We start from the raw sequence: 25211 nt of genomic DNA on the forward strand, positions 1-25211 counted from the left end.
GACATTATATTTTGGGTATATATGACAATGTAGGTCCTCTTCTGTCTGCCTTTAACATCTTCTAGACTTTCCACCATTCCCAAGAATTGTATATTCATTCATTAAGTTGTACTGACTGAGTTTTTATGTGCACAACACAATAATTTGCTTTGAAGGATATAAGAGTAAGGTAAAAAAAAAAAAACCTCACTTATTGGATTTAGTATTTCAAAGGTGAAGAAAAAGCCATTTGTAATAATAATGATAGCCAACATTAATTCATTCATTTAAAATATATTTTTGAGCACCTACTCTGTGCCAGGCACTATTTTAGATGCTTGTAATATATATGCCAGTTAACAAAATGAAGTCCTTGCCTTCCCTGGGTACATAGGCTAACACCCTGTTTAGGATTTCCCAGTCACTGCGTTGAGTTCTTTACATGCATATTATTACTTAATCCAGAAAACAATCTTGCATAGACATTTTTCTTTGGCTGTACAATGTTAAAACTCATTTTTGAACGAGTTGCCAACATTTAAAACTTGGGGAGCCTTAGAAAACTCCAGATTTCCAGTCTGTCTTGAAGCATCAGAAATTGTGGCGATACTGAGCCCATATTCATTCTCAAATGGAAAAAAACAGGTTGGAGCCCAGGGATGGCCACCCCCTTGAGAGAAGTTTGTGTTTTCTGGTTCACTGCAGCCCCCCTGTCTGCTGCACAGCGGGGAAGAGTCTCAAGTAGGGAAGTGGTGTGATGAAAACAGTAGCAAGCAAGCTGATTCTGACAGCGGTGTGTAGAGTAAATCAGAGGCACGAGAGTCTGGAAGCAGAAAGACCGGTTGGGAGGCTGTTGGCAATGATCCAGGCAGGAAATGATAAAAATCTGACTAGGATGGTGTCGGTGGCAACGGGCAGGAAGACAGGGACCAGAGCCGCTCTGGGAAGGAAGAGACTAAACGAACCTCTCCTTTCTGGGCGCCCCGGCTCCTGAGGCCCCGATCCTACTCTGTCCCCTAGCTTGCTGGCAGAGAAGCGGCAGGAGCTGCTGGACCAAGCCAATAAGCTGCGGACGGGGTTGTTTAAGATCGATGAAACTAGGGAAAAGGTGGAAGTGATGTCTTTGGAGCTGGAGGATGCCAAGAAAAAGGTGGCTGAGTTCCAGAAGCAGTGCGAGGAGTACCTGGTCATCATCGTGCAGCAGAAGCGGGAAGCGGATGAGCAGCAGAAGGTGGCCCCGCCCCCTTCCCCTGCACTGCTCCCGCCCCGCGTGCCCCCTGCTCCCCGCGCCCGCCGGGCAGGGGTTCCCCAGTCTCCACTGGTTACAGGGCAGGGAATGGGAGTTCCACTCCTCATGTTTTCTTTAGCTTTCTCTTTCTCTTACCACCAACACCGTCACCGCCACTTTTGCTCAAGGTGAAGTCAAAACCCTCGTTTTCTTTTCATCCGTAGGCTGTCACAGCCAATAGTGAGAAGATTGCGATTGAGGAAGTCAAGTGCCAGGCACTAGCTGACAATGCCCAGAAGGATCTAGAAGAGGCATTGCCAGCCCTGGAAGAGGCCATGCGGGTATCGGGGCGGGAGGGCTCAGGAAGGGGGTGGGGCCGGCCTTCTTTGTTCTCAAAGTCCCTGGGGAAGTAGGAAAGAAGAGGGGAACTTCAGCTGGGTCCTATCTCCATAAAGGAACCTGTCTTGCCACCTGAGTCGACTCTCGTCCCCAAGTTAATCCCTTTTCCCAGGCCCTGGAGTCTCTGAACAAGAAGGATATAGGAGAGATCAAGTCTTACGGACGGCCCCCTGCCCAAGTGGAGATGGTGTTGCAGGCAGTCATGATTCTCCGAGGCAGCGAGCCCACCTGGGCAGAGGCCAAGAGGCAGCTAGGTAAGCCAGGGATCCGGAAGGTAATTAACGTGAGTCCACCCAGCGTTCCCTAATCATCTGCTGGGTGTCAGGCACTCGGAGAGACAGAGATGAAGGATGCATTGTACCAACCCTCAAAGCACAGAGCCTAGTAAGGAAGAGAAGGCATAAATGTCAGTCAAGTTTCTTTGGTTGTAAGTAACAGAAAACGACTCATCTTAATTTAAGCAAAAAAAAAAAAAAAAAAAAATTTTCATAAAGCTATAAGAATTATAGGAATATATCACAGAATCCAAGGACAGGAATGTCTTCGCTCGCCCATCCTCCAAAAACACAAGAATCAGAAAAGGGAAAACAAGAGTCTTTCTGTTTTATTCTTGTGATAGTTTTCCTGCTCTGAGTTCTGGTGGTAGAATGTAGCCTGTAAGCTGTGGTTTGGTGGCCCCTGCCCTAGAAGAAGGTGCAGAGTATATAGAAAGAGTGGTGTGTGGGGCAGTCGGGCTGAGAATGTTGAAGGTAAGTGATGGGAGATGAGGCTGCGGAGGTCTTGGAGGCCCTGGGAGCTTCGAGGGTCTAGAGAAGGGAGCAAGGTCAGCGGAAGGAGCTCGGGATGAGGGCAGATATGCTGGCCTTGGGAACTGAGCCCAGGAAGCATGTGGCCTGGATGAGGAGGGGGGTTGGGCCCTCTGGCTGAGGCCCCCTACCTTCATCCCACAGGGGAACAGAACTTCATCAAGTCACTGATCCACTTTGATAAGGACAATATCTCAGATAAGGTCCTGAAGAAGATCGGGGCCTACTGCGCCCAGCCGGACTTCCAGCCTGACATCATCGGCCGCGTGTCACTGGCTGCCAAGTCCCTCTGCATGTGGGTTCGCGCCATGGAGGTAAGCGGTGGCCAGTGCGGTGGGGAGCAGTGAGGCCAGCCCAGGAGGAGGAGGGATGGAAGACCCAAGTGGGAAGGAAGGATCACGGGCAGGTGAGTGGGTGGCGGGTAAGAGGGTGCCTGCTGTCTCCCCGCAGCTGTACGGGCGGCTGTACCGGGTGGTGGAGCCCAAGCGGATCCGCATGAACACTGCGTTGGCCCAGCTTCAGGAGAAGCAAGCAGCCCTGGCCGAGGCCCAGGAGAAGCTGCGTGAGGTGAGCCTCACACCCGCGTTTTCCATTTTCCGAGGTGGTCCCTCTCCCAGATTTCCGAGGGATGCTTCCTGACTGTTTATTTTTCCCTGTCAAATTCTACTCCCCTCTCCCTTACAGTCCTGTCTGCCTCCCCGTCTGTGCCTTGTTTAGACAGGCTGCCTCTGGCTCAGAAAGCTAAGCTGACTGAGAGGGTTACAAAGGCACAGGGGCACTGTCCCCAAGGAGCCCTTCCCAAGACTGACCGGGGAGCCGGCAATGTCTGCTATCCTTCGTTGGGGGCCCTTTGGAGAGGGACCCTGAGACAGTAGCCGATGAAATCTGTGCGGCAAACGTGTTTTTGCCAGGGGGATGGGACAAAGGTGTCACACTGCTGCTTGGACCTGGAGGAATGTGAGGGCTTTGGAGCCTGGGGAGGGGACGGGGTTGTCTGGAGGTAGAGAGGTGTATTTCCTGTGAGCGGGCTAGACAATCCAGAAGGTGATTTCCTACAAGATATATGCACAAGTAACTCCCTAACCAGGCAGCATATAAGTTATTATCAAGAGTTCAAAATTCTTCCAGTCTATCATTTAATTTTCTATCATTGATTTGATAGGTAATATAAATACATCCACATGGTTTGAAATTTAAAAAGTACAAAAGCATATCCAGTAAGAATTCTGTCTCCCACCTTCTACTCTCTAGCCACCAGCTCTGCTCCCTTGAAAGCAACCCATATTACAAATTATTGTTTCTCCATCCAGGGATGTTCTGTGCTTGTATCGGCAAAATTTCTTTTCTTTTTTTTTTTTATATTACTTACACACACTGTTCTGCACCTTCCTATATTACTGACTTATATATCGAAGATTGTTCTATATCAGTATATAAAGAGTTTCTGCTTTCTTTTTACCGCTGCACGTTATGCCAGTAGATAGCTAGACCATCATTTTTCTTTTTTTAAATGGCCGTGCCACGCAGCTTGCAGGATCTTAGTTCCCTGACCTGGGTTTGAACCTGTGCCCCCTGCAGTGGAAGTGAGGAGTCTTAACCACTGGACCACCAAGGAAGTCTTTTTGTGTGTGTGTGTGTGTGTGTGTGTGTAGACCATCATTTATTTAACCATTTCCCTTTTGGAAAGACAGATTCATTGCTTCCAAGTTTTTCATCTTCACTTGCCCTCTAACTTGGTTGACGCTATCTTTTTTTTTTTTTAATAAATTTATTTATTTATTTTTGGTTGCATTGGGTCTTCGTTGCTGTGCATGGGCTTTCTCTAGTTGCGGAGAGCGGGGGCTGCTCTTCACTGTGGTGCGCGGGCTTCTCACTGAGGTGGCTTCTCTTGTTGTGGAGCACAGGCTCTAGGCGCACGGGCTTCAGTAGTTGTGGCTCATGGGCTCTAGAGCGCAGGCTCAGTAGTTGTGGCACATGGGCTTAGTTGCTCCACGGCACGTGGGATCTTCCCGGACCAGGGCTCAAACCCGTGTCCCCTGCATTGACAGGCAGATTCTTAACCACTGCGCCACCAGGGAAGCCCACTGCAATACTCTTAATTAAGGCCACCCTTGCAGACTACATCTTTCCTCTGCCCAAGTCCAGTTTCCTAGAAGTTGCCCTCCTTCAAACATCCTGCTTCTATAGAAATAGCCACTCACCCATGGATAAAGCTGCAGCCACCTGCCAAGGTCAGAATATCACAGGGTTGGCTTAAAGACTTCCACTCAGAGGCTTCCCTGGTGGCGCAGTGGTTAAGAATCCGCCTGCCAATGCAGGGGAAATGGGTTCGAGCCCTGGTCCGGGAAGATCCCACGTGCCGCGGAGCAACTAAGCCCGTGCGCCACAACTACTGAGCCTGTGCTCTACAGCCCGTGAGCCACAACTGCTGAGCCCACATGCCGCAACTACTGAAGCCCGCATGCCCTAGAGCCCGTGCTCCGCAGCAAGAGAAGCCACCGCAATGAGAAGCCCACGCACCACAACAAAGAGTAGCCCCGCTCGCCGCAACTAGAGAAAGCCCGTGTGCAGCAACGAAGACCCAACGCAGCCAAAAATAATAAATAAATAAAAATAAATTTTAAAAAAAAAGACTTTCACTCAGGCCATAGAGGTTAAAAGCCAACCACACAAGTGTAGAAACCCACTGGGCTTAATACCAGCCTCTGCAGGTCACCTAGGTCGAAACACCTGTCCACACCCTGCTGTCTGCACAGGAAACCCCCAGCCCCGCCAAAAACTTTGTGGTGTGTTTTCTGGTCTGCAAATACGTATACTCTTGAACGGATCTGAGAACTAGCAGCCTTCTTCTATACCCAAGTTCTAAGCAAATTGAGAAATAATACAAAAGGCATTTGGCCAAAATATCACCTTTAAAGGCTAAGTTGGAGGATGTGGCTGACGTCTGTGAACAAGCGGCCCCCCTAGTAGGGACCCCATCTTCAGACAGAGTTACCTGGTCTTGGGCATTTCTGGGGGGCCAGAGTGGGACTTGTGCTCACCCCTAAAAGGAAAGGGCCTGAGCTCAGTCGAGCAGTCCCAGTTTATTCTTCCCAATTTTACCAGTCAGATCAGTCACCACCTCCCCTGGAGAAGGGGTGAGAAAAAATCCTGGAGGAGGTCTTCCAACGCACAAGGGAATGACTAAAACAAAAAACCGTAATAAGACACGATCCCAGAGGAAAAAATAAACCCAGAGAAAATTCAGGTTACAGAGAAAACTTGGAAAAGCAGACCTAGTCTAATTGGTATCATCAGACAGAGTGATTAAGGAAGAAATGACATCCACAGAACAAAAATAGGATGATGAAAGTCCAAACAGAGAAAAAGAAAGAATTCTGGGAAATTTTTAAATGATCAAAGTATGACATTGGGTGGAAGGGTAGGAGGACAGCGTCATGGACTATAATATAAAACCTCAAACCAGAAACAGACAACGTGAGAGAGAGATAAGAGACACGATCCAACCCATAAGAATTTCTGAAAGAGAACACACATAATCAGGGATAATACAAGAAGTATTTAACAACCAGCTCGGCACACAGTGACCTGTCAGAATGTGTCTCAGCCGCGAGCTCACAGCCAGCCACCTGGTTCACACTGGGCACCAACCCGGGTCACAATGACATCGACACTGTTTACTGGCATTTGACCTTTATAATCAATCTAGAGACAGAGCACAGGAGACCGAGGGTGGCCTCTGAATGGGAATGTTGTCAACCTCGACGATATAAAAATAGGACATACAGCCTAAAAAGTTGGGAAGTGGACACAGGTCCACTGGGGGCTGAGGGAAAGACAGGGCAATGCTTTTGCAGTAGATAACATAGAACTCAGTTTTAACATGTTTGGACTTCCCTGGAGGTCCAGTGGTTAGGACCCTGTGCTTCCACTGCAGGGGGCACAGGTTAGATCCCTGGTCGGGGAATTAAGAGTCCACGTGCTTGGAGGAGCTGTAGAAAACAAAGAAACAAAAACCGTGTTATTTAACTTTATAAAGGTAGCCAGTAGGAGAGAGAAAACTATTAGGAGTAGAGAGAAAGGGTTGGTGGTATGGAGGTATAAGGGAATCAGATCTTCATCTATCACAGCATAGAGTCCATAGAAATAGTCTAACGTTGATAAACCAGGAAACAGCTGTATAGAATATACTTGTAGTATCCGTAGAGGATGCACTGGAAGAATATTCAAGAAACAGGTCACATTGGCTACCTCGAGAAGGAAGCTGGGTAGATAGAGAACAGGGCTGGGAGGAAGATTTTTCATGCTCTTATTTATGCCTCTTGAATTTTTAAGTTACTTATTCACAAAGTAAACAATTAAAATAGAAAAGAAATAGCAGCGTCAAGATGTGCTTATGCAAGTACACGGAGGAGATTCATTACAGCATCATTATAATAGAAAATGTTGGGAAGACGCAAACGTCCATCAGCAGGAGACTTGTTCTATAAATTATGGTTCCACCATACACAAAATTATTTGCAGCTGTTAAAAAGAATGAGGCAGCTTGACAAGAACTGATTTGGAGACAAGTAAAAAATAGTAAAGTACAGGGACTTCCCTGGTGGCACAGTGGTTAAGTATCTGCCTGCCAATGCAGGAAACACGGGTTTGAGCCCTGGTCTGGGAAGACCCCCCCATGCCGCAGAGCAACTAGGCCCGCGAGCCATAACTACTGAACCCGCGAGCCACAACTACCAAAGCCCACGCGCCTAGAGCCTGTGCTCCGCAATAAGAGAAGCCACCTCAATGAGAAGCCCGCACACCGCAACGAAGACCCAACGCAGCCAAAAATAAACAAATAAATAAATTTATATAGAAAAAACAGTAAAGTACAGAACAGTGCTATTGAATGTTACCGTTTATCTTTTTGAAAAAAAATCATCCATTCAAGAAATATTTATTGAGTGCTGGGCACTACCCTAGGTCTAAGGAGTCAGTGGTGAACATGCTGCTGCCCTCACAGTGCTTACATTTTCTTTACTATTGATGGACTCTGTCTGGAAACCTACGCTAGAAACTGGTGATAGGGCTTCCATGGTGGCGCAGTGGTTAAGAATCCGCCTGCCAACGCAGGGGACACAGGTTCGATCCCTGGTCCGGGAATATCCCACATGCCGCGTGCTAAACCCGCACGCCTAGAGCCCATGCTCTGCAACAAGAGAAGCCACTGCAATGAGAAGCCCACGCACCGCAAAGAAGAGTAGCCCCCACTCGCCGCAACTAGAGAAAGCTCCCATGCAGCAACGAAGACCCAGAGCAGCCAAAAATAAATTAAAAAAAGAAAAAGAAAAGAAACTGGCGATAGTGGTTCTCTCTCAGGCTGGGGCTGGGGGCTGGGGGCTGGGGGCTGGGGGCTGGGGTCAGGAGTAGGAGGAAGATGGACCCTTCACTGTATACGTTTTCGTTGCTTCAGAATGTTGATTCATGTGAAACTTATTCACTATTCAAAATTATACCTCAATAAAGATGTTTAAAAAAAAGAAGAAAACATCATACAATATAAAAACTGTATTACACAGCAAAAGAAATTATTATAAAATCCTGTTTCTTGAAAAAAAATAAATAAAATTTCAATAGTATAAAAAAAAAGACATAAATGGGAAAAGTTATTTTCAAAAAAGATAAAGATGATGTTAGGTGTGATAATGATGTTATGATTATGTCCTTTTTAAAAAAAGAGATGCCTTATGAGGTATTTAAGGTTGAAATGTCATGAGTTTGCAATTTACTTTAAGATACTTTGGCAAAAAACAAGTTGATGGAATAAATATAGCAAAATGTTAACAACTGTTAAATCTAGGTGATGGGTATATAGGTATTGCTTATATTAGTCTTTTTTCTAGGTTTGAAATGTTTCATAATAATTTTTAATTAAAAAAAAGATTAAAACTGCAAAAATTTAAAAACTGTGTGTATGTATATATATGTGTATAGTAGTGGCATAAGCGTAATAGTCAGAGATATGGAAGTAATTACCAGAAGAAATAAAAAGAGGAATGGTTAAAAAATAATTTGCTACTGAAGGATGGGACTGGGTAGGAAAAGTGGGCTAGAGGACTGTTGCTTTTCATTATAACCCCTTTTATTATATTATTTAGGTTTTTAACCTTGTGCATATATTTCTTGCATGAAAAATAAAAACAGTGAAGACAACACCACACACAAAATAAATAATGAAATATAGATCCGTCATGTGGGCCGGCTGCCCCCCCAGAGACCAGTCTCCATGGGAAGCCGAATTATAATCAGAGTGTTGCTGATGAGCGTGGCCTCAGCGCATGGAGGGGGTCGCGTGAACCTGATGACAGGGGTCACGCGGTAGAGCCTGCCAGATAACCCAACACGCGTGTGCAAGGGGACCTACATTTCCCTGTAGGTCCCCAGCCTCCAAGTGGCCCAGCTGATCACTGAGTGACACCTTTCTTTAGATGCTAATGCCTTCCAACAGATTCCTACCAAGGCTTGACCTATAAGCCGTCCTGTCACTCAAGGGTGACATTTTGAATCTCCACTTTGCCTTAAAAAATATTCCTTGGAGAGCTACCTTTCCCATTCCCAAGTTCTCGGAGGTCCACCTCAATAGCTGAGCCCAGGTCCTGCCTGCTTACTACACAGTAGGCGTTGTGCTACAACCCACATTTATCCTTACAGCCATCACTCAGTAAAGTGGGGCAAGGATCTGAGCACTCTTTGCACTGCTGCAGACTGCCTCTCCCAGTGGGGATGCAGCAGGAAAGAGAACTAATGTTTATCGTGTGCACACTGTGTGGCAGGCACTTGGTGTAAGGCCAGCTCCCCGTTCCTCTTCATGAAGAGAACAGGTGACACGGTGTGTTCACAGACACAATTACTGTTCGCCAGTCAGGCACACATACCGGGTCCTGGAAAAGACTCAGTTCTTTTTTTTTCCCTTTCAGTTTTATTGAGATATAATTGACATACAGCACTGTATAAGTTTAAGGTGTACAGCACATTGATTTAACTTACATACATCATGAAATGATGATCACAATAAGTTTAGTGAACATCTATCATTTCATAGAGAGACAAAAGAAAAGAAAAAGAAGAAAAACTTTTTCCTTGTGATGAGAACTCAGGATTTGCTTTCTTAACAACTTTCATATACAACATACAGTAGTGTAATTATATTAATCATGTTCATTACATCCCTAATACTTATTTAGTTTATAACGGGAAGTGTGTACCTTTTGACTGCCTTCATCCAATTCCCCTCCCCCACCCCCTATCTTTGCCTTTGGTAATCACAAATCTGATTTCTTTTTTATAAGTTTGTTTGTTTGAAGTATAATTGACCTACAACACTATGTTAGTTGCAGGTGCACAGCATGGCGATTCGATATTTCTAAACATTACAAAACAATCACCACACAGTCAGTTCTTGACTTCAGATTTGAGTGATAACGAGTTCCCTGGCAGTCCAGTGGTTAGGACTCTGTGTTTTCACTGCCGAGGGCACGGGTTCAATCCCTGGTCCGGGAACTAAGATACCACAAGCTGCACGGCACGGCCAAGAAGAAAAAAAAATGATTTGAGTGGTATATTCCAACCTCCAATGAGTCGAGGTGAGGGAGGCTTCTCTAAGAGGTAAGGCTCTTCCCAGGTCCCATCTTCGGTGGGACCTCGGACCTGGGCCTTTTTCCTGAATGGACTCCCTCTTCCTCCCTCCAGCAGCTCCTGGCTTCATTCTAACTCCTTCTTCCTCTCTCAAGGTCTCACCTTAGGTGTGGCCTCTGGCACGGAGTGGCGGTTATTTCTGTGCTATCTGGTCCTCTCTTGCCAACACATCCTGTGTGCTTTATCACTATGCTACGAGAGGTCTGTCTCCTACTCGGCCTTGAGTCCGTTACCAAGTAGTTTCCAGGCTCAAGGAAAGGGTGGTGGAGGGATGGGAAAGAAAACGCAACTTATCACAAATATTTGATCTTGTTTTTCTCCTCACAACAACCCTGTAGGGCAGGTGTTGATTGTTCTTACTTTGCACGTGAGGAAACAGGCTCAAAGAGATCATTTTCCCCGAGGTTCATTTTCCCACAACCCGGCAGACTGGTGATCTGAAGCCAGAAAAATCTGGCCTCAAGCCCCGTGTTTGATCCCTGTACTCTGGTCCCTCCCAGGTGGCTGAGAAACTGGAGATGCTGAAGAAACAGTACGATGAGAAGCTGGCACAGAAGGAGGAGCTTCGCAAGAAGTCCGAGGAGATGGAGGTGAAGCTGGAACGAGCCGGGATGCTGGTGTCTGGGTTGGCTGGCGAGAAGGCCCGATGGGAGGAGACGGTGAAGGTGAGATCATTGCACCACCTGGCTGTCCTTCTTCCCTGCCCACCAGTGCCAAGAGCTCCCGTCCCGTTTAGGTTGAGGGACAGGCGGGGGGAATGGGGATACTTGGGTGTAGGGACATCCAAGAATGGGGCATGGGAGTTCTTCCCCTCCACCTCCTCACATTTGGTGAGAATAGTAGAAGCAGAGACTTTTTGTACCGTGGGGGATCTGCTTCTGGGTTTAGGTAGGGCTGGAAAGCACACACGAGGACCCTTGACATAGCCCACTGGCCTGATTGAAGCCGACCTGGGGCATGTCGTCTCTACCCTCGGTGAGCTCCTGGCTTCACAAGAGGGTTAGGCCTTATCATAAGAAATAAACATTGCTGTTAAAGATGGGGAACTCAAGGGAGTTCCCTGGTGGCCTAGTGGTTAGGATTCGGCACTATCACTGCCATGGCCCGGCTTCGATCCCTGGTTGGGGAACTGAGATTCCTGTAAGCCGCACGGCATGGCCCAAATATGAAGAAAAGGGGAAAAAGGACGGGGAACTCAAAAGTTGTGAGAGTAGGTTAGAGTTCTCAGCGTGCAAGGTCTAGGAGAGGCAAAGACTCTCTCTGATCTGGATAGTGTCCAGAGGAGAGTGCCTTCACAGCAGTCCAGGTGTCTCCAGGCTGGGGGCCCAGGCAGCCTTACACCTCCCCTGCTGTCCTCCAGGGCCTGGAGGGGGATCTGGGCTACCTGGTGGGAGACTGTCTCCTGGCAGCTGCCTTCCTGTCCTACATGGGACCCTTCCTGACCAACTACCGGGATGAGATCGTCAACCAAATCTGGATAAGGAAGGTGAGGCAGGGCTTAGGCGTGACGAGTGAGCTCATGGGCTCTGAGATTGTGGCCTTTGGGAGTAACAGAGATGTCGGGAAGGGGCAGGGGTGCTGGGCTCAGATCTCCAGGCTGAAGCCTGGGGCTCTTCTCACCCAGATCTCGGAGCTGCAAGTTCCTTGCTCACCCCACTTCACCTTTGATAAATTCCTGTCCAATCCTACCAAAGTTCGGGACTGGAACATCCAAGGGTTGCCCTCGGATGCCTTCTCCACTGAGAATGGCATCATCGTCACTCGTGGCAACAGGTAAGGATGCTGCTGGGAGCACGAGGCCGAGTAAGGGCAGAGCCTGTCTTCTGACTCACGCTTCCTCCTTCAGGTGGGCACTGATGATTGATCCTCAGGCCCAGGCCCTGAAATGGATCAAGAACATGGAAGGAAGTCAGGTATAAGGCTGGGGGACTGACTTGTCCCCTTAGATTCTCTTCCCAAGCCTAACTCTTCCTGAGGTCCTTCCCTTAGGCCATTACCCCCCTTGTATCCTGCAGCATTTCTTGCATCTTTTCCCTTGCTCTCTAGGGCCTACAGATCATCGATCTGCAGATGAGCGATTACCTTCGAGTCCTAGAAAAGGCCATCCAGTTTGGACACCCAGTACTGCTCCAGAACGTGCAGGAGTATCTGGACCCCACACTCAACCCTGTGCTCAACAAATCTGTAGCTCGAACTGGTGAGGGCCCAGGCTTATTGTGGGATTGGGCTGGAGGACAAATCCTAGAGCCCAGCCAAGTCAGACACAGGGGCAGAAAGGGCTGGGTCTTTGGCTCTGTCCTCTACTTACCTGTCCTTGTGTTCAGACAGCCCTGGGCTGGGGCCATTAGGGCAGGCTGAGTCACTGCTACTGGATTCCAGTTGGGGAACAATGGGTCAGCCCACACCTGGTCACGTGGGGTCCTTGCCTTTGACCCTCCTGCGGGTGCAGGTGGTCAGCTGCTGATGCGCATCGGCGATAAGGAGGTGGAATACAATACCAGTTTCCGATTCTACATCACCACCAAGCTCTCCAACCCCCACTACAGCCCAGAGACCTCAGCCAAGACCACCATTGTCAACTTTGCGGTCAAAGAACAGGTGGGTGGGAGCTGATGCCTAGACTGAACTAGGGTGCACCCAGAAGGGCTGTAGAGTCCGGCAGGACTGAGAAAAGGCTAAGATTGTGTCGGGCAGCTGCGGATGCGGGGCTTGAGAGGGGTAAAGGGATGAAACGGGTAAAGGTCACCGCAGTGGGATTCTCACCACGAGTCCTGGCGATCCCAGGGCCTGGAGGCCCAACTGCTGGGCATCGTGGTCCGGAAGGAGCGGCCGGAGCTGGAGGAGCAGAAGGACTCGCTGGTCATCAATATCGCCGCTGGCAAGAGGAAGCTCAAGGAGCTGGAGGACGAGATCCTTCGGTGAGACCTTGCCTCCCCCGACCCCCAGCCCGCCGGTCTCGCAGGCCTGACTACAGCCCCGGGGGGCTGATGGGGGGGCCTCCCCACCCCCCCCCACCCCAGCCCAGTACCCCTAAAGCCTCTCCATCCACGTGCCTCTTGGCTTCCCTCCAGGCTGCTGAACGAGGCCACAGGCTCCCTGCTAGACGACGTGCAGCTGGTGAACACCCTGCAGACCTCCAAGATAACCGCCACGGAGGTGACAGAGCAGCTGGAGACCAGCGAAACCACGGAGATCAACATCGACCTGGCCCGAGAGGTGAGCCCCTGCGCCCTCCGGCCCGGCCCCCTCCTTGCCCGAGCCCCGGCCCCTCCGGCCCTGACTCCGCCCCCTCCGCAGGCTTACCGCCCGTGCGCCCAGCGGGCCTCGGTGCTGTTCTTCGTGCTCAACGACATGGGCCGCATCGACCCCATGTACCAGTTCTCGCTGGACGCCTACATCAGCCTCTTTATCCTCAGCATCGACAAGAGCCATCGCAGCAACAAGCTGGAGGACCGCATCGACTACCTGAACGAGTACCACACCTACGCCGTCTACAGGTCTGCGCGCCTCCCCGCGCGCCGCGCGAGCTCGGCGGGAGGCCCGGTGGCTCTCCGCCGACCCCTCTTGCTACTTGTGCCTTCGTGCTGCCCCATGCCACCGCTCCTGTCCCCCTGCTCCTCTCTCCATACACTTACCCTGGGTGGCGTCCACGGTCGGGGTCTAACCATCATCCACGGGCTGACTAGTCCCTGTTTCAGTGTATCTTCTCTTCAGGTCTCCCTTGAGCATTAGCCTTGTGTGTAGGACCGTCTCCTATACCAGCGCTTCTCAAACGGTTCACGTGCCCACGACGCACTGGGAATCGTGTTAGAATGCAGACTCAGATTCAGTAGGTCTGGGCTGGGGCCTGGGAGCCTGCATCTCTAACGAGCGCCAGGTGAAGCTGCTGCCCTTGGTCTGTGGCTCGCACTTCGAGTAGCGAGGTTCCTGACCCCTCTGCCTGGACGTCCCACAGACCCTTCAAGTTCAGCTTGTTTCACATCAAACTCGTTATCTTCCCTCTTTCTTCGGGGCCACACCCCTGAGTGGCACCAACACCCACCTCCCAGGCACCCAAGCCAGAAGCCAGGAGGTGTTCCTGACTCTTCGCTGTCCCTCACCCCTCAGATCCGTCACCAGGTTTTGCTCATGATTCTTTCTGCAAACTGTTCCCCCACCCCACCCGGGTCTCCCCAGTGCCATGACTGCACTTCAGTGGAGGCCGCCGTGATCTTTCTGAATTCCCCAACGGGCTCCCAACAGGTCCTTCTGCCTCCGAGTCTGTCCCTCTCTAATCTGTCCTCCTGCAGGCGCCAGCGTGAGCCTTTCAAACACAGAAATCTGGCCATGCCACTCCCGGCTTACACTCTTTGGTGGTTGTTTCGTGTCCAGTGGCCACAAAGTCCTCCGTGCCTTGGCCACCACCTGCCTCCCAGCCTCACCTTTCCCCTCCTTACGCTGGATGCCTGAGCACCGCTGACCGCCCTGCACGCCATGGTTTTCCCGCCCCCACTGCCTGCTTTGCTTGTGCTCTGAGCTCTCCCTGGCGTCCTCCCCTCTCCGCTCTGCCGCATCACTCGGTAACTCGGCTGTACCTCCGGCAGCTCTGCTCCAGGCAGGGCGGGGGCTGCCACCCTTGTATAGGACTCATCACGTCCTATGGTAGCCGATGGCCTCTCGCCTGTCCTCCCCACTCTACCTGACTTCCTCCAGCACAGAGACTGCGCTTGTTCATCTTTGTGTCTTCAGGACCTGGCAGAGTACCTGGCACGTAGCAGGGGTCCAGTCGTTGCTGAGGAAACTCTGGGGAAACCACGTCCTCTCTCTAGTGCCCCGAATGCTTGGCTGTTTACAGGAGGTTTGGATTCGAAGCTGAGTAAGACCCTCCTTCTGTGTAGGGCTCTGTGATGGTCTGCTCTTCTCTCAGGAGGCATTCATGCTGAGTACCCTGCCTCCCGCACCCCCATCCCCTGTCCCCTCCCAGGTACACCTGCCGCACCCTTTTCGAGCGCCACAAGCTGCTGTTCAGCTTTCAGATGTGTGCCAAGATCCTGGAGACTTCCGGCAAACTCAACATGGATGAATACAACTTCTTTCTGCGCGGGGGCGTGGTGAGTGGAGCAGAGGGCACATCGGAGGGTGGGGCGGACGAGGCTGGGGATGGACTCCAGACCCAGAGGGTAAGGCCCGAAGCTCCAGCGAGTGCGCGTGCGCGGAGGAACGCTGGCAGGAGCAGGCGCCTCACAAACTCCTGGGGGGGCCGCGGGGGGTGACTTGCCTTGTGCCTCCTTGCCCGAGTTACAGGCGGGGCTTTGGGCCCCTTACCTGCGACCAGCTGATTGGTATGAGCTGGCCACTCTTTCACTGCTTCTCAGGCCACTCCTTCCCCAGCCTAATTTCGTGGCCACCATTACACTTTCTCCCTTGTAAACAGCCTCAGCCCCTTTGCACACCACCCCCCTCACCCCCAGCACGGTGTGGCATTTGCTCGCTGAAGCTACCGCTCTGGTAAGATCCAGCTCTCCTTCCCCTCTGTCCCAGTGTGGCCCATGCAGCTGAGCTTGGCTGGAGAAAAACATGCCCACACCAACTGGACTCACTTTAAATCCATGACCGTACACCTCAGGTGGGCCCTTAAAGCTGCCAACCATACCACGGTTCCCTGATCCGTCAGCACACCCTCCTTGGACAACAGTTTCGTTCCTTTTGCCACCTTCACTTCACCTCTCATCTGGATTTTAGCAAGAGCCTCTGCCATCCCTAGTCTCTCAACACAGCGACCAGAGAGATTCTTTGAAAATGGATGCCCCATCACTGATGTCATCCCCTGCTGCCCAGCTCCACACTCCGTCCACTCCAGCTGCACGGGCCTCCTCCCGTCGCAGACATATCCCACCCCAGGGCCTTTGCACTGGCTGTTCCTTCTGCCAGAAAATTGTTCCCCCTCCCCTCCTTCAAGTCTTGATTTAAATCTCACCTCACTGAGATTTCCTTGACTCTCTTATTTAGTATTTCAGACTACCCCCAGCACTTCCAATCTGCCTTATCCTCCTCAACCTATTCTCTTTTTCCGTGGCACTGCCACCTTTATTGTACTAGATAATTTACTTGTTATGTTTTTGGTTCAGTATCCGCTGTCTCATGTTGGAAAATAATCTCCTCAAGGGCAGAGGTGTTTGTCTGTTTTGTTCAGTGGTGTGTCCCAGGTGCTTAAAACACATAGTTGGTGAACAACAAATATTTGTTAAAAAGGGTAAATGAGTGAGTGAACAGTTAGTTTGTGCTTCTGTGAAGGGTGAGGCTGCAATTGAAATCATTCGGGTAGGAGGCATTATTGCCAGGCAACCACCAGAGGGCGCCCTCTTCCTAACTTCGAACTGTGCCATCTCCGCACAGCGTCTCAAGAGACCTAGCCCCCCCACCGCCCCCGCCACCCCACTTATTTCCCCAATAAAGGTGAATTCCGATTCACCTCAGATTCCTGTATTTATTTCTTCATTTTGTTTCATGAAATACTCATCATGGCTTTTCCACCTTGAAAAGAGAGATAATTCCTTTGGGGTGTTCCCGGTCAATCGTTTTCTCCTCGCCACCCTCCCCCCCCAGGTCCTGGATCGCGAGGGCCAAATGGATAACCCCTGTACCAGCTGGCTCGCAGACGCCTACTGGGATAACATCACAGAGTTGGACAAACTGACCAACTTCCACGGGCTCATGAACTCCTTTGAACAGTATCCTCGTGACTGGCACCTGTGGTACACCAATGCCACCCCGGAGAAGGCTATGTTGCCAGGTGCCTGGGCGCCAGGCCTCCCTCTCCTGCCTCTCTCCCGCCCTCGTTCAGCCGCGTGCCCGCTCTTCCCTCTCTGATTCCTCCCCTCTCTCTCCCAAGTTTCCTCAGCGCACCTGCCTCCTGACCCAGCGTTCCTGCAGGTGCCCCTTTGTTTACATCCCCTGCTCTTCCCGACTCACTCTCCCTGCGATTACTCACCTCACCCCCAGGTGAGTGGGAGAACGCCTGCAATGAAATGCAGCGGATGCTGATCGTTCGCTCCCTGCGCCAGGACCGCGTGGCGTTCTGCGTAACCTCCTTCATCGTCTCCAACCTTGGCTCCCGCTTCATTGAGCCGCCTGTGCTAAACATGAAGTTGGTCAGTGGCTTGGTTTCCTCCCCGCCTCCCTCTCCCAGTCCCAGTCGGCCGCCCGCATTTCCTCAGTCTCTGTCCCACTGCCTCACCCAGCCTTCTGCCTGAGCCCACGCCCTGTGCTGCCGGCAGGTGATGGAAGACTCAGCCCCGCGGACCCCACTCATATTTATCCTGTCCCCCGGCGTGGACCCCACCAGTGCCCTGCTCCAGCTGGCAGAGCACACAGGCATGGCCCAGCGCTTCCATGCCCTGTCTCTGGGCCAGGGCCAGGCCCCCATCGCGGCTCGGCTTCTCCGAGAGGGTGTGGTTCAGGGTCAGTGTCCGCCCTGTTCTTCTGCCCCCATCTGTGTCCCTGGCCCGACTGCCCACCACCTGCCACCTCCTTCGCCCTGCTGTAACTGCAGCTCCCACTTCTCCAGAAGGCCCCAGGGTGGCACCTGAGCATTTGGACCCCATCTCTCCCAACCACCACACACACAATCAGGTGGAAAGTGGGGGGACAGGTGGGGCATAGGGAATGGTTGCCACCGCATCCAGCATCTCCTTGCAGGACATTGGGTGTTTCTGGCCAACTGCCACCTGTCGCTGTCATGGATGCCTCACCTGGACAAACTGGTGGAACAGCTGCAGGTGGAGGATCCCCACCCTTCCTTCCGCCTCTGGCTCAGCTCCAGCCCCCACCCAGACTTCCCTATCTCGATCTTGCAGGCCAGCATCAAGATGACCACAGAGCCGCCAAAGGTATGGGCAACTGACAACCAGCAGCGACCGTGCCATCTGGCCTACCTTTCCTCTTCCAGGCCTCAGAGAGAGAGAGGGTTTAACCTTAACAACAGCACGGCTTTTTTTGATTCTACTGTCCTCTAAAAAATTCTACCTCCTTTCTCTCTTCTGTGCGCCAAACTCTTAGAACATAATAGTAATAGCTAACATCTCTTGAGTGTTATTATATGCCAGGCATTGTTCTAAATGCTTTACATTTATTAATCCATTTAACACACACACACACCTATCAGGTAAGTACTATCACCCCCATTTTACAGGTAGGAAAAGGAGGCAAAGAAAGTGTGTATAACTAGCGCTTGGACCCTTCAGACCCTTCCTCCTCCCGACATTTCCTTACATTCTTTCCCAGATGTCACTTCCCGGCCTTTCTCCTTCCTTCCCTCCAACTCTATTGAAAATTTTATCTCCAATATTACAAGGTCACCATTGAATGCAATCAGTGAATTGCAGATTTAAAATCTGATGATGTTGCTGCATCCTACCCACTTACCTCCTACTTAAAACTATTTTAGTCGCTTTTCATTGCTTTTAATCAAGATCAAAACCCTATTCACATGGCCTGTGTGCCCCAGCGGGCGCCTCCCCAGCTTTGTCGGTCACCACTCTCCCCTTCACTTTCTTTGCTCTACCTACACTGTTGATTTTTAAATTGCTTTATTGTTCTTCCTTGATAGACCCTGTATTCTCCTGCTTGGGGCTTTTGCATGTGCTGCCCTCCCTGCTTTCCTACCCGTCCCCTCCTTTGCCCCTTCAGGTCTCAGCCCCACCAGCACTTTCTCAGAAAGACTCTGACCTCCATGTCTAGGTAACACTCCTAAAACCTTCACCACTCCCTCTGGTCTTCCCGCTGTGGGGAATTTTACACGTATTAGTGTGATTCTGGTTGATGCCTGACTTCTTCTCTAGACTGTAAGCTCCAAGAAGAGGGCAGAGGCCATGTCTTTTTTCTCCCCTCACCGTTTTGCTCATCCTATGACTAACACAGGGACGCGCATGTAGTAGGCGCTCAATAAATGAGGACCGTTTGAATGCACAGGTGTGTGGATGTCTTTCATCATTAAATCCTTTTTGACCACCTGGAGGCAGCTGGCACAGTTGACTGTCCCTCTCCCTGGTTTCCCTGACACACACTTCTGGTCCCCCCCTCTGTTTCTTGCCACATTATTTATTACTTCTGTGTTTCTTTCTCCTCCTGTCCTTTCCTCATTCTACACTTCCTCCTTTCACAAGTTGATGGAGAAATTGTCCTCTTCCTGATTTCAACCCCAATCCCCATCTCTGGCTCCAGTATCAAACTCAGTGCCGGGTCTGAATTCCATCTGGTTACGAAGCATTTCTTTTTGGCACACCAGCACCATAAATCCCACGCTCTCAAAACAAGTCATCCTCTGCGTAGATTATCTCCTCATCCCATTTTTGTTAATGGTGCCACTAATTTTTAAAAATATATGTTTAAAGTTGATTTTTATTTATATTCTTTTCTGCCAACAAAAGCATTCTGTACCCCCATTTAAAAATGTCAAAACAGTCCAGAAATGTGTTGCCAAAGAAACAGAATTTTTTTTTTTTAGTTCATTTTTTAAGAGCCTTTCTTATTGCCTTCTAAGAGAGGTGTGTGCCTTGGTAGCCCGTGGGCCCTCTGTTGGCTGAGCCCCACCCTCTGTGATGGGTAGAGATGTGTTGGCCCTGAGGTAGGTGCTGTTTAGGTCGGCATGATAAGCAGTGAGCGTGGAGGCAATGATGAATTGGAGCAAAACCCAGGAGGAGAGAGGAATCAGAGAGGATGGCTCTGCCGTGGTTGGGTCACCAGAGGAGAGGGCCCTGTTCTAGCTCAGCCCAGGAGAGCCTCCTGTGAAATGCTGCTTGCTGGTGATGCAGAACCTTCCTGCGACCCACCAAACCTTCAGAGAAAGTAGGACGTTCAGGGTGTAGTTGGTGCAACCAGATTTCTTTTGGAAGCTGACAAAGAGGCCAATATTTTTAAAATATTTTATTTGGAAATAATTTTAAACTTACAGAAAAGTTGTAAGAATAATAGTACAAAGAACCCTCACATGAATGTTACCCAAATTCATCTGTTGTTAACATTTTGTCCCACTTGCCTTATCATTTGATCTCTCTCTGTTTTTCTCTCTCTTCTCATTCACACTTCTTCTGAAACATTTGAGAGTGCATTGCATGTATCCTGGCCCTTTACTGCTACATACTTCAGTGTATTTCAGTGTAAAGGGCTCAGTCCTAAGAATAAGAATGTTTTCTTATATAATTGCAAGCACAGTTGCCAACTTCAATAAATTGATACACTCTTTTAATCTAAATGTATTATATACTCCAATTTTGTTAAATGTCCCAATCATGTCATATATATACAGATGGGTTTCTGGGCCCTTTATTCAGTTCACTGGTCAACTTGTTTATCCTGGGGTCAATGTACACTGTCTTAATTACTATATAGCCCTATAATAATTCTTGATAGCTGGGAAGGCAGGCCCCCTCACCAATGTCCTTCTCCAGGCTATTCCTGACCTTTTATTCTCCAACATAAATTTTGGAACTAGCTTGTCAGGTTTTCACCAGAAAAATTCTATTGATCAATTTGGGGGAAATCATCATCTTTAGGATATTGAGCCTCCCAATCCATGAGTATAGTAGGTCTCTCCATTTATTCTTTTTTTTTTTTTTTTTTTTTTTTGGCTGTGTCGGGTCTTTGTTGCTGCGCACGGGCTTTCTCTAGTTGCGGCGAGCGGGGGCTACTCTTCCTTGTGGTGCGTGGGCTTCTCATTGCAGTGGCTTCTCTTGTTGTGGAGCACAGGCTCTACGCGCACGGGCTTCAGCAGTTGCAGCATGTGGGCTTCAGTAGTTGTGGCGCGCTGGCTTAGTTGCTCCGCAGCATGTGGGATCTTCCCGGACCGGGGACTGAACCTGTGTCCCCTGCGTTGGCAGGCGGATTCTAAACCACTGCGCCACCAGGGAAGTCCCTGTTCTTTATTTCAATAAAGTTTTGTAAGTTTCTCTATAAAGATGTGTAAAGGGAATTCCCCGGTGGTCCAGTGGTTAGGACTCGGTGGTTTCACGGTATTTTACATAATTTGATGATGTTATAAATGGTATTTTTAAAAATTATATTTTCTTTTTGTTATTGGTCTATCCAATGTTCTTACTTCTGTTTTCTCCCTGCTCCATTCTGTCCATCGTATATGAGTCTTCTTAAAATACTCTTTCAACGTATCACTGTCCTACTTAAGACAGAAATGGCTCCAGGATACCTGGTGAATCAGGTCCAAACGGCTCCAACTGCCCTTCTTATTGCACTCCATCTGCTCATGACCATTCTTTCCCCACCTGAGCACTTGCACTTGATTTCAGTTAGACTTCTCTTCTCACTTTATCTCCCCTTTGTGCCTTTATTTCTTCAGTTCTTCCCATCTCTGGGAAACTAAGGCCCTCCTCTCAGCCTCGTCACATCCTTCCCATTTGTAAGACTTAGGCCAAATCCCAACCTGTTCATGAAGCCAGATAAATCCAATCACATAGAACGTTCCTCCTTGATGAGACACTATCTACTGACCCTTTGCCCATAGTTGTGTACATTTTTCTTCATCAGTAGTGCACATTTATGTTTCTGTGCATATTTTCTGGCACTCCCAAATTGAGTTGGCCTACCCACCATTGAGAACATCGTGGTTGAGGGGATCAAAAGGCGGGGGGGGGGTGCGGAGACAAGAAGACAGGGCTGCCACTAGCCCATCCAGTGTCCGTGTGTGAATCAGGGAAAGGCACGCAGCCCCGTGAATGAGCGCACACCCTGGCATGCAGCTCAAGGGCTGGATTTCAGCCTCCACTCATCCCTTCAGCCAGTGCCCTTGTGCAATGGGCAACCTCCACAACTGTACACGACGGTGCTAGTGGCAGGGCCAAGCAAGATGCATGTCATCCCACCTCTGTACTTCATTGTCCCCAGGGCCTAAAGGCCAACATGACCCGTCTTTACCAACTGATGACAGAACCACAGTTTTCCCGCTGCTCCAAACCCTCCAAGTATAAGAAGCTGCTGTTTGCACTGTGCTTCTTCCACTCTGTGTTACTTGAACGCAGAAAGTTCCTGCAACTCGGCTGGAACATCATCTGTGGCTTCAATGACTCCGACTTTGAGGTTTGTGCTAACCAGGGTCCCTCATCCCAGCACTGTCTCCTTACACTTCCTGCCCCATGGCTGCCCTGCAGGAATAGCCACTGACAGGAAGCCTGTGTTAAAGCGACCCTGGAAGGGTTCCTGCCATTAACTGTGCGTGGGGCTGGGGGCTCGGGCTGGGACCGCACACAGGTGTCAGAGAACTTGCTGAGCCTCTACCTGGACGAGTATGAGGAGACGCCCTGGGATGCGCTCAAGTACCTCATCGCTGGTGTCAACTATGGCGGACACGTCACGGATGACTGGGACCGGCGCTTGCTCACCACCTACATCAATGACTACTTCTGTGAGCAGGCTCTATCAACCCCCTCCTACAGGTGAGGGGGCGCTGAATGGGCTGGGGGCAGGGGAAGTGCGTGAGGAGAGAATGTGAGATTGGGAGAAGGCAGGCTTTGTGGGACTGTGGGGCGGGGGGTGGAGCAAGAGCCAGGAGTTGGAGGAATGGGGTCTTGGCCTGGCATGGGAGCCCCAGAGTCCCCACGACACAGGGATAATTATGCGGTGGCTCCCCAGGTTGTCAGTATTGGAGACCTATTTCATCCCCAAGGATGGGAGCCTGGCCTCATACAAGGAGTACATTAGCATGTTGCCCGGCATGGACCCCCCCGAGACCTTTGGCCAGCACCCTAATGCAGATGTGGCCTCCCAGATCACTGAGGCACGAACTCTCTTTGAGACTCTGCTTTCCCTGCAACCCCAGATTACACCCACCAGAGCCGGAGACCAGAGCCGGGAAGAGAAGGTAAGGACAGACAGACACCTAGGGGAGGGAAAGCAATGAGGAAGAGGGGTCTGCACTCAGAGCTCAGAGCTCCTGCCTCGGCAGGTCCTTGAGTTGGCTGCTGATGTGAAACAGAAGATCCCTGAAATGATCGACTATGAAGGGACCCGAAAACTGCTGGCTATGGACCCCTCCCCACTCAATGTGGTGCTTCTTCAGGAGATTCAGAGATACAACAAGCTTATGGAGACCATCCTGTAAGATGGAGGGCGGTTCTGTGGAACGTGGTGAGGGAGCACGAGGAAAGGCCTTCACTCCCTGCCTGTGATGGCTCTCCCAGGCCCATCCCATCCCTAACCCTCCACCTTACCCTGTTCAGGTTCTCACTGACAGACCTAGAAAAAGGCATCCAGGGCCTCATCGTCATGTCTACAAGCCTGGAAGAGATTTTCAATTGCATCTTTGATGCCCATGTCCCTCCGCTCTGGGGAAAGGCAAGATTACATTACTGTTGATCCTAATCCAACAATGAACTCTCCTTTCACTCCTGGGCCGGTGACCTCCTGGTTTTATGGAAGCATATAGCAAAAAGCAGTGAGCCTGGGCTTTGGGGCCAGACAAGTTCAAGGTTGAAATCTGACTCTGCCCTTTACTGACTGACTTTGAAAAGTTATTTAGTTAGAAGCTTACTCAGGGTAAGTTCCTAGCCTCTCCAAGGATGTTTCAAGGACTCCCAGTACTGTGCACAATGCTAGAAGGTGCTTCATTAATGGTAACTGGTTAATATTACTGGTGCTATCGTTAATAGTTGTCATTTTATGCTTCTTTCCTGGGAGTTGGCTTTTGGAGAGCTGTGCCGAACTATGATTGGGGAACAGGGACTGACAGCATATATTCTTCTTATAGCTGCTCCAAGTGTTGAAACAAGGATTTGAATGCATGAATAAGTGAATGAATAAACACACACTGCCTTCTCCTCCTCCAGGCATATCCCTCACAAAAGCCATTGGCTTCATGGACCCGGGACTTGGCCATGCGGGTGGAACAGTTTGAGCTGTGGGCCAGCCGCGCACGGCCTCCTGTGATCTTCTGGCTGTCTGGCTTCGCCTTTCCCACTGGCTTCCTCACTGCTGTCCTGCAGTCTTCAGCTCGCCAAAACAATGTGAGCAATGTGGAAAGTGTGATGGGGACGGTTGCTGAGGATATGTATCTGCTCTCCTCTTTGGGGGTCCTCCCTTATTCTCACCTTCAATCCCCAGATTTCAGTGGACAGCCTCTCTTGGGAGTTTATTGTTTCCACTGTGGACGACAGCAACCTAGTGTATCCACCCAAGGTGGGAGCCAGATGTGCTCGGGGTTCCGAGCAGAGGGGGTTCTGGTGGAGGAGGAGGGTGCTGGGAGCAAAGGTGGGAAACAATTGGTTGAGAGGGGAGGAGAGGTGGCAGGACAGGGGTGCTGGCAACTGAGGGTCTAGATTTCCCCCCAACCTGCCCCCATGTCTCCCCAGGATGGTGTCTGGGTTCGGGGCCTATACCTGGAGGGTGCTGGCTGGGACCGGAAGAACTCCTGCTTGGTGGAGGCAGAGCCCATGCAGCTTGTCTGCCTCATGCCCACCATCCACTTCCGGCCTACAGAGAGCCGCAAGAAGAGTGCCAAGGGTGGGACAGTTCCCTCAAGCTTGCCTGCTCCATCCCTAGTTTGGATCCTAACCCAGTCTCTGCTCCACCCCTCCCCCACACTTGCTCCTGCCCTGCTCTGCCAGAGGCTTCAGGGTCTGACTCTTTCTCCTCTCCTTCCCCGAAGGCATGTACTCCTGTCCCTGCTATTACTATCCCAACCGGGCAGGCAGCTCAGACCGCGCATCCTTTGTCATTGGCATCGACCTCCGCTCTGGGACCATGACATCTGATCATTGGATCAAGAGGGGCACTGCTCTACTCATGAGCCTGGATAACTGAGAGGACCTCCCCTTCTTCACCGCTTGAGGGAGGGTCGAGGACTCTAAAAGCCAAGGCTGATAATGCACCTCGGACAGACGCTGGACCTCACTCTGGCCTTGACCTTGGTTGAATTTGTCGTCTGAGGGGGCCCTGGTGGGAGAATTGTACTGGAGCTCAGTGCATTAAAACACCCACAACCACAAGCCTTAAGTCTCTCAATGGGATGCTGGGGGTTTGGGGAAGGAGGAAGCCCAGGCCTTACGGAGGATGAGAGCTCCTATGAGTAGCTACTGCACCGGGAAAGGAGCAAGGGAAGTGGGAGGTCTTGAGAGGGAGGGGAGGCGTGGCCTTGAACG

General features: G+C 50.5%; 1 protein-coding gene across 1 annotated transcript in view; it reads left to right on the plus strand.

Annotated features, from left to right (window-relative positions):
• The window catches only part of DNAH2 (dynein axonemal heavy chain 2), a 94689-nt gene extending 69512 nt beyond the window's left edge, over nucleotides 1–25177 (plus strand). The window contains exons 58-85 of the mRNA XM_036838348.1: nucleotides 1000–1210; nucleotides 1432–1548; nucleotides 1719–1860; nucleotides 2557–2726; nucleotides 2863–2979; nucleotides 10590–10754; nucleotides 11450–11575; nucleotides 11714–11862; nucleotides 11936–12002; nucleotides 12136–12286; nucleotides 12539–12687; nucleotides 12874–13007; nucleotides 13161–13305; nucleotides 13387–13586; nucleotides 15053–15179; nucleotides 16675–16861; nucleotides 17071–17219; nucleotides 17346–17529; nucleotides 17767–17957; nucleotides 21964–22155; nucleotides 22327–22511; nucleotides 22708–22936; nucleotides 23021–23172; nucleotides 23295–23409; nucleotides 23901–24077; nucleotides 24175–24249; nucleotides 24423–24573; nucleotides 24719–25177. Coding sequence (XP_036694243.1) covers nucleotides 1000–1210; nucleotides 1432–1548; nucleotides 1719–1860; nucleotides 2557–2726; nucleotides 2863–2979; nucleotides 10590–10754; nucleotides 11450–11575; nucleotides 11714–11862; nucleotides 11936–12002; nucleotides 12136–12286; nucleotides 12539–12687; nucleotides 12874–13007; nucleotides 13161–13305; nucleotides 13387–13586; nucleotides 15053–15179; nucleotides 16675–16861; nucleotides 17071–17219; nucleotides 17346–17529; nucleotides 17767–17957; nucleotides 21964–22155; nucleotides 22327–22511; nucleotides 22708–22936; nucleotides 23021–23172; nucleotides 23295–23409; nucleotides 23901–24077; nucleotides 24175–24249; nucleotides 24423–24573; nucleotides 24719–24873 — 4312 coding nt within the window. The 3' untranslated portion in view covers nucleotides 24874–25177. The remainder of the gene's footprint in view (nucleotides 1–999; nucleotides 1211–1431; nucleotides 1549–1718; nucleotides 1861–2556; nucleotides 2727–2862; nucleotides 2980–10589; nucleotides 10755–11449; nucleotides 11576–11713; nucleotides 11863–11935; nucleotides 12003–12135; nucleotides 12287–12538; nucleotides 12688–12873; nucleotides 13008–13160; nucleotides 13306–13386; nucleotides 13587–15052; nucleotides 15180–16674; nucleotides 16862–17070; nucleotides 17220–17345; nucleotides 17530–17766; nucleotides 17958–21963; nucleotides 22156–22326; nucleotides 22512–22707; nucleotides 22937–23020; nucleotides 23173–23294; nucleotides 23410–23900; nucleotides 24078–24174; nucleotides 24250–24422; nucleotides 24574–24718) is intronic.
• Nucleotides 25178–25211: the final 34 nt, after the last annotated feature.

Source organism: Balaenoptera musculus, chromosome 20 (genome assembly GCF_009873245.2).
Source record: "Balaenoptera musculus isolate JJ_BM4_2016_0621 chromosome 20, mBalMus1.pri.v3, whole genome shotgun sequence".
In the NCBI taxonomy this organism is placed as follows: Eukaryota; Metazoa; Chordata; class Mammalia; order Artiodactyla; family Balaenopteridae; genus Balaenoptera; species Balaenoptera musculus.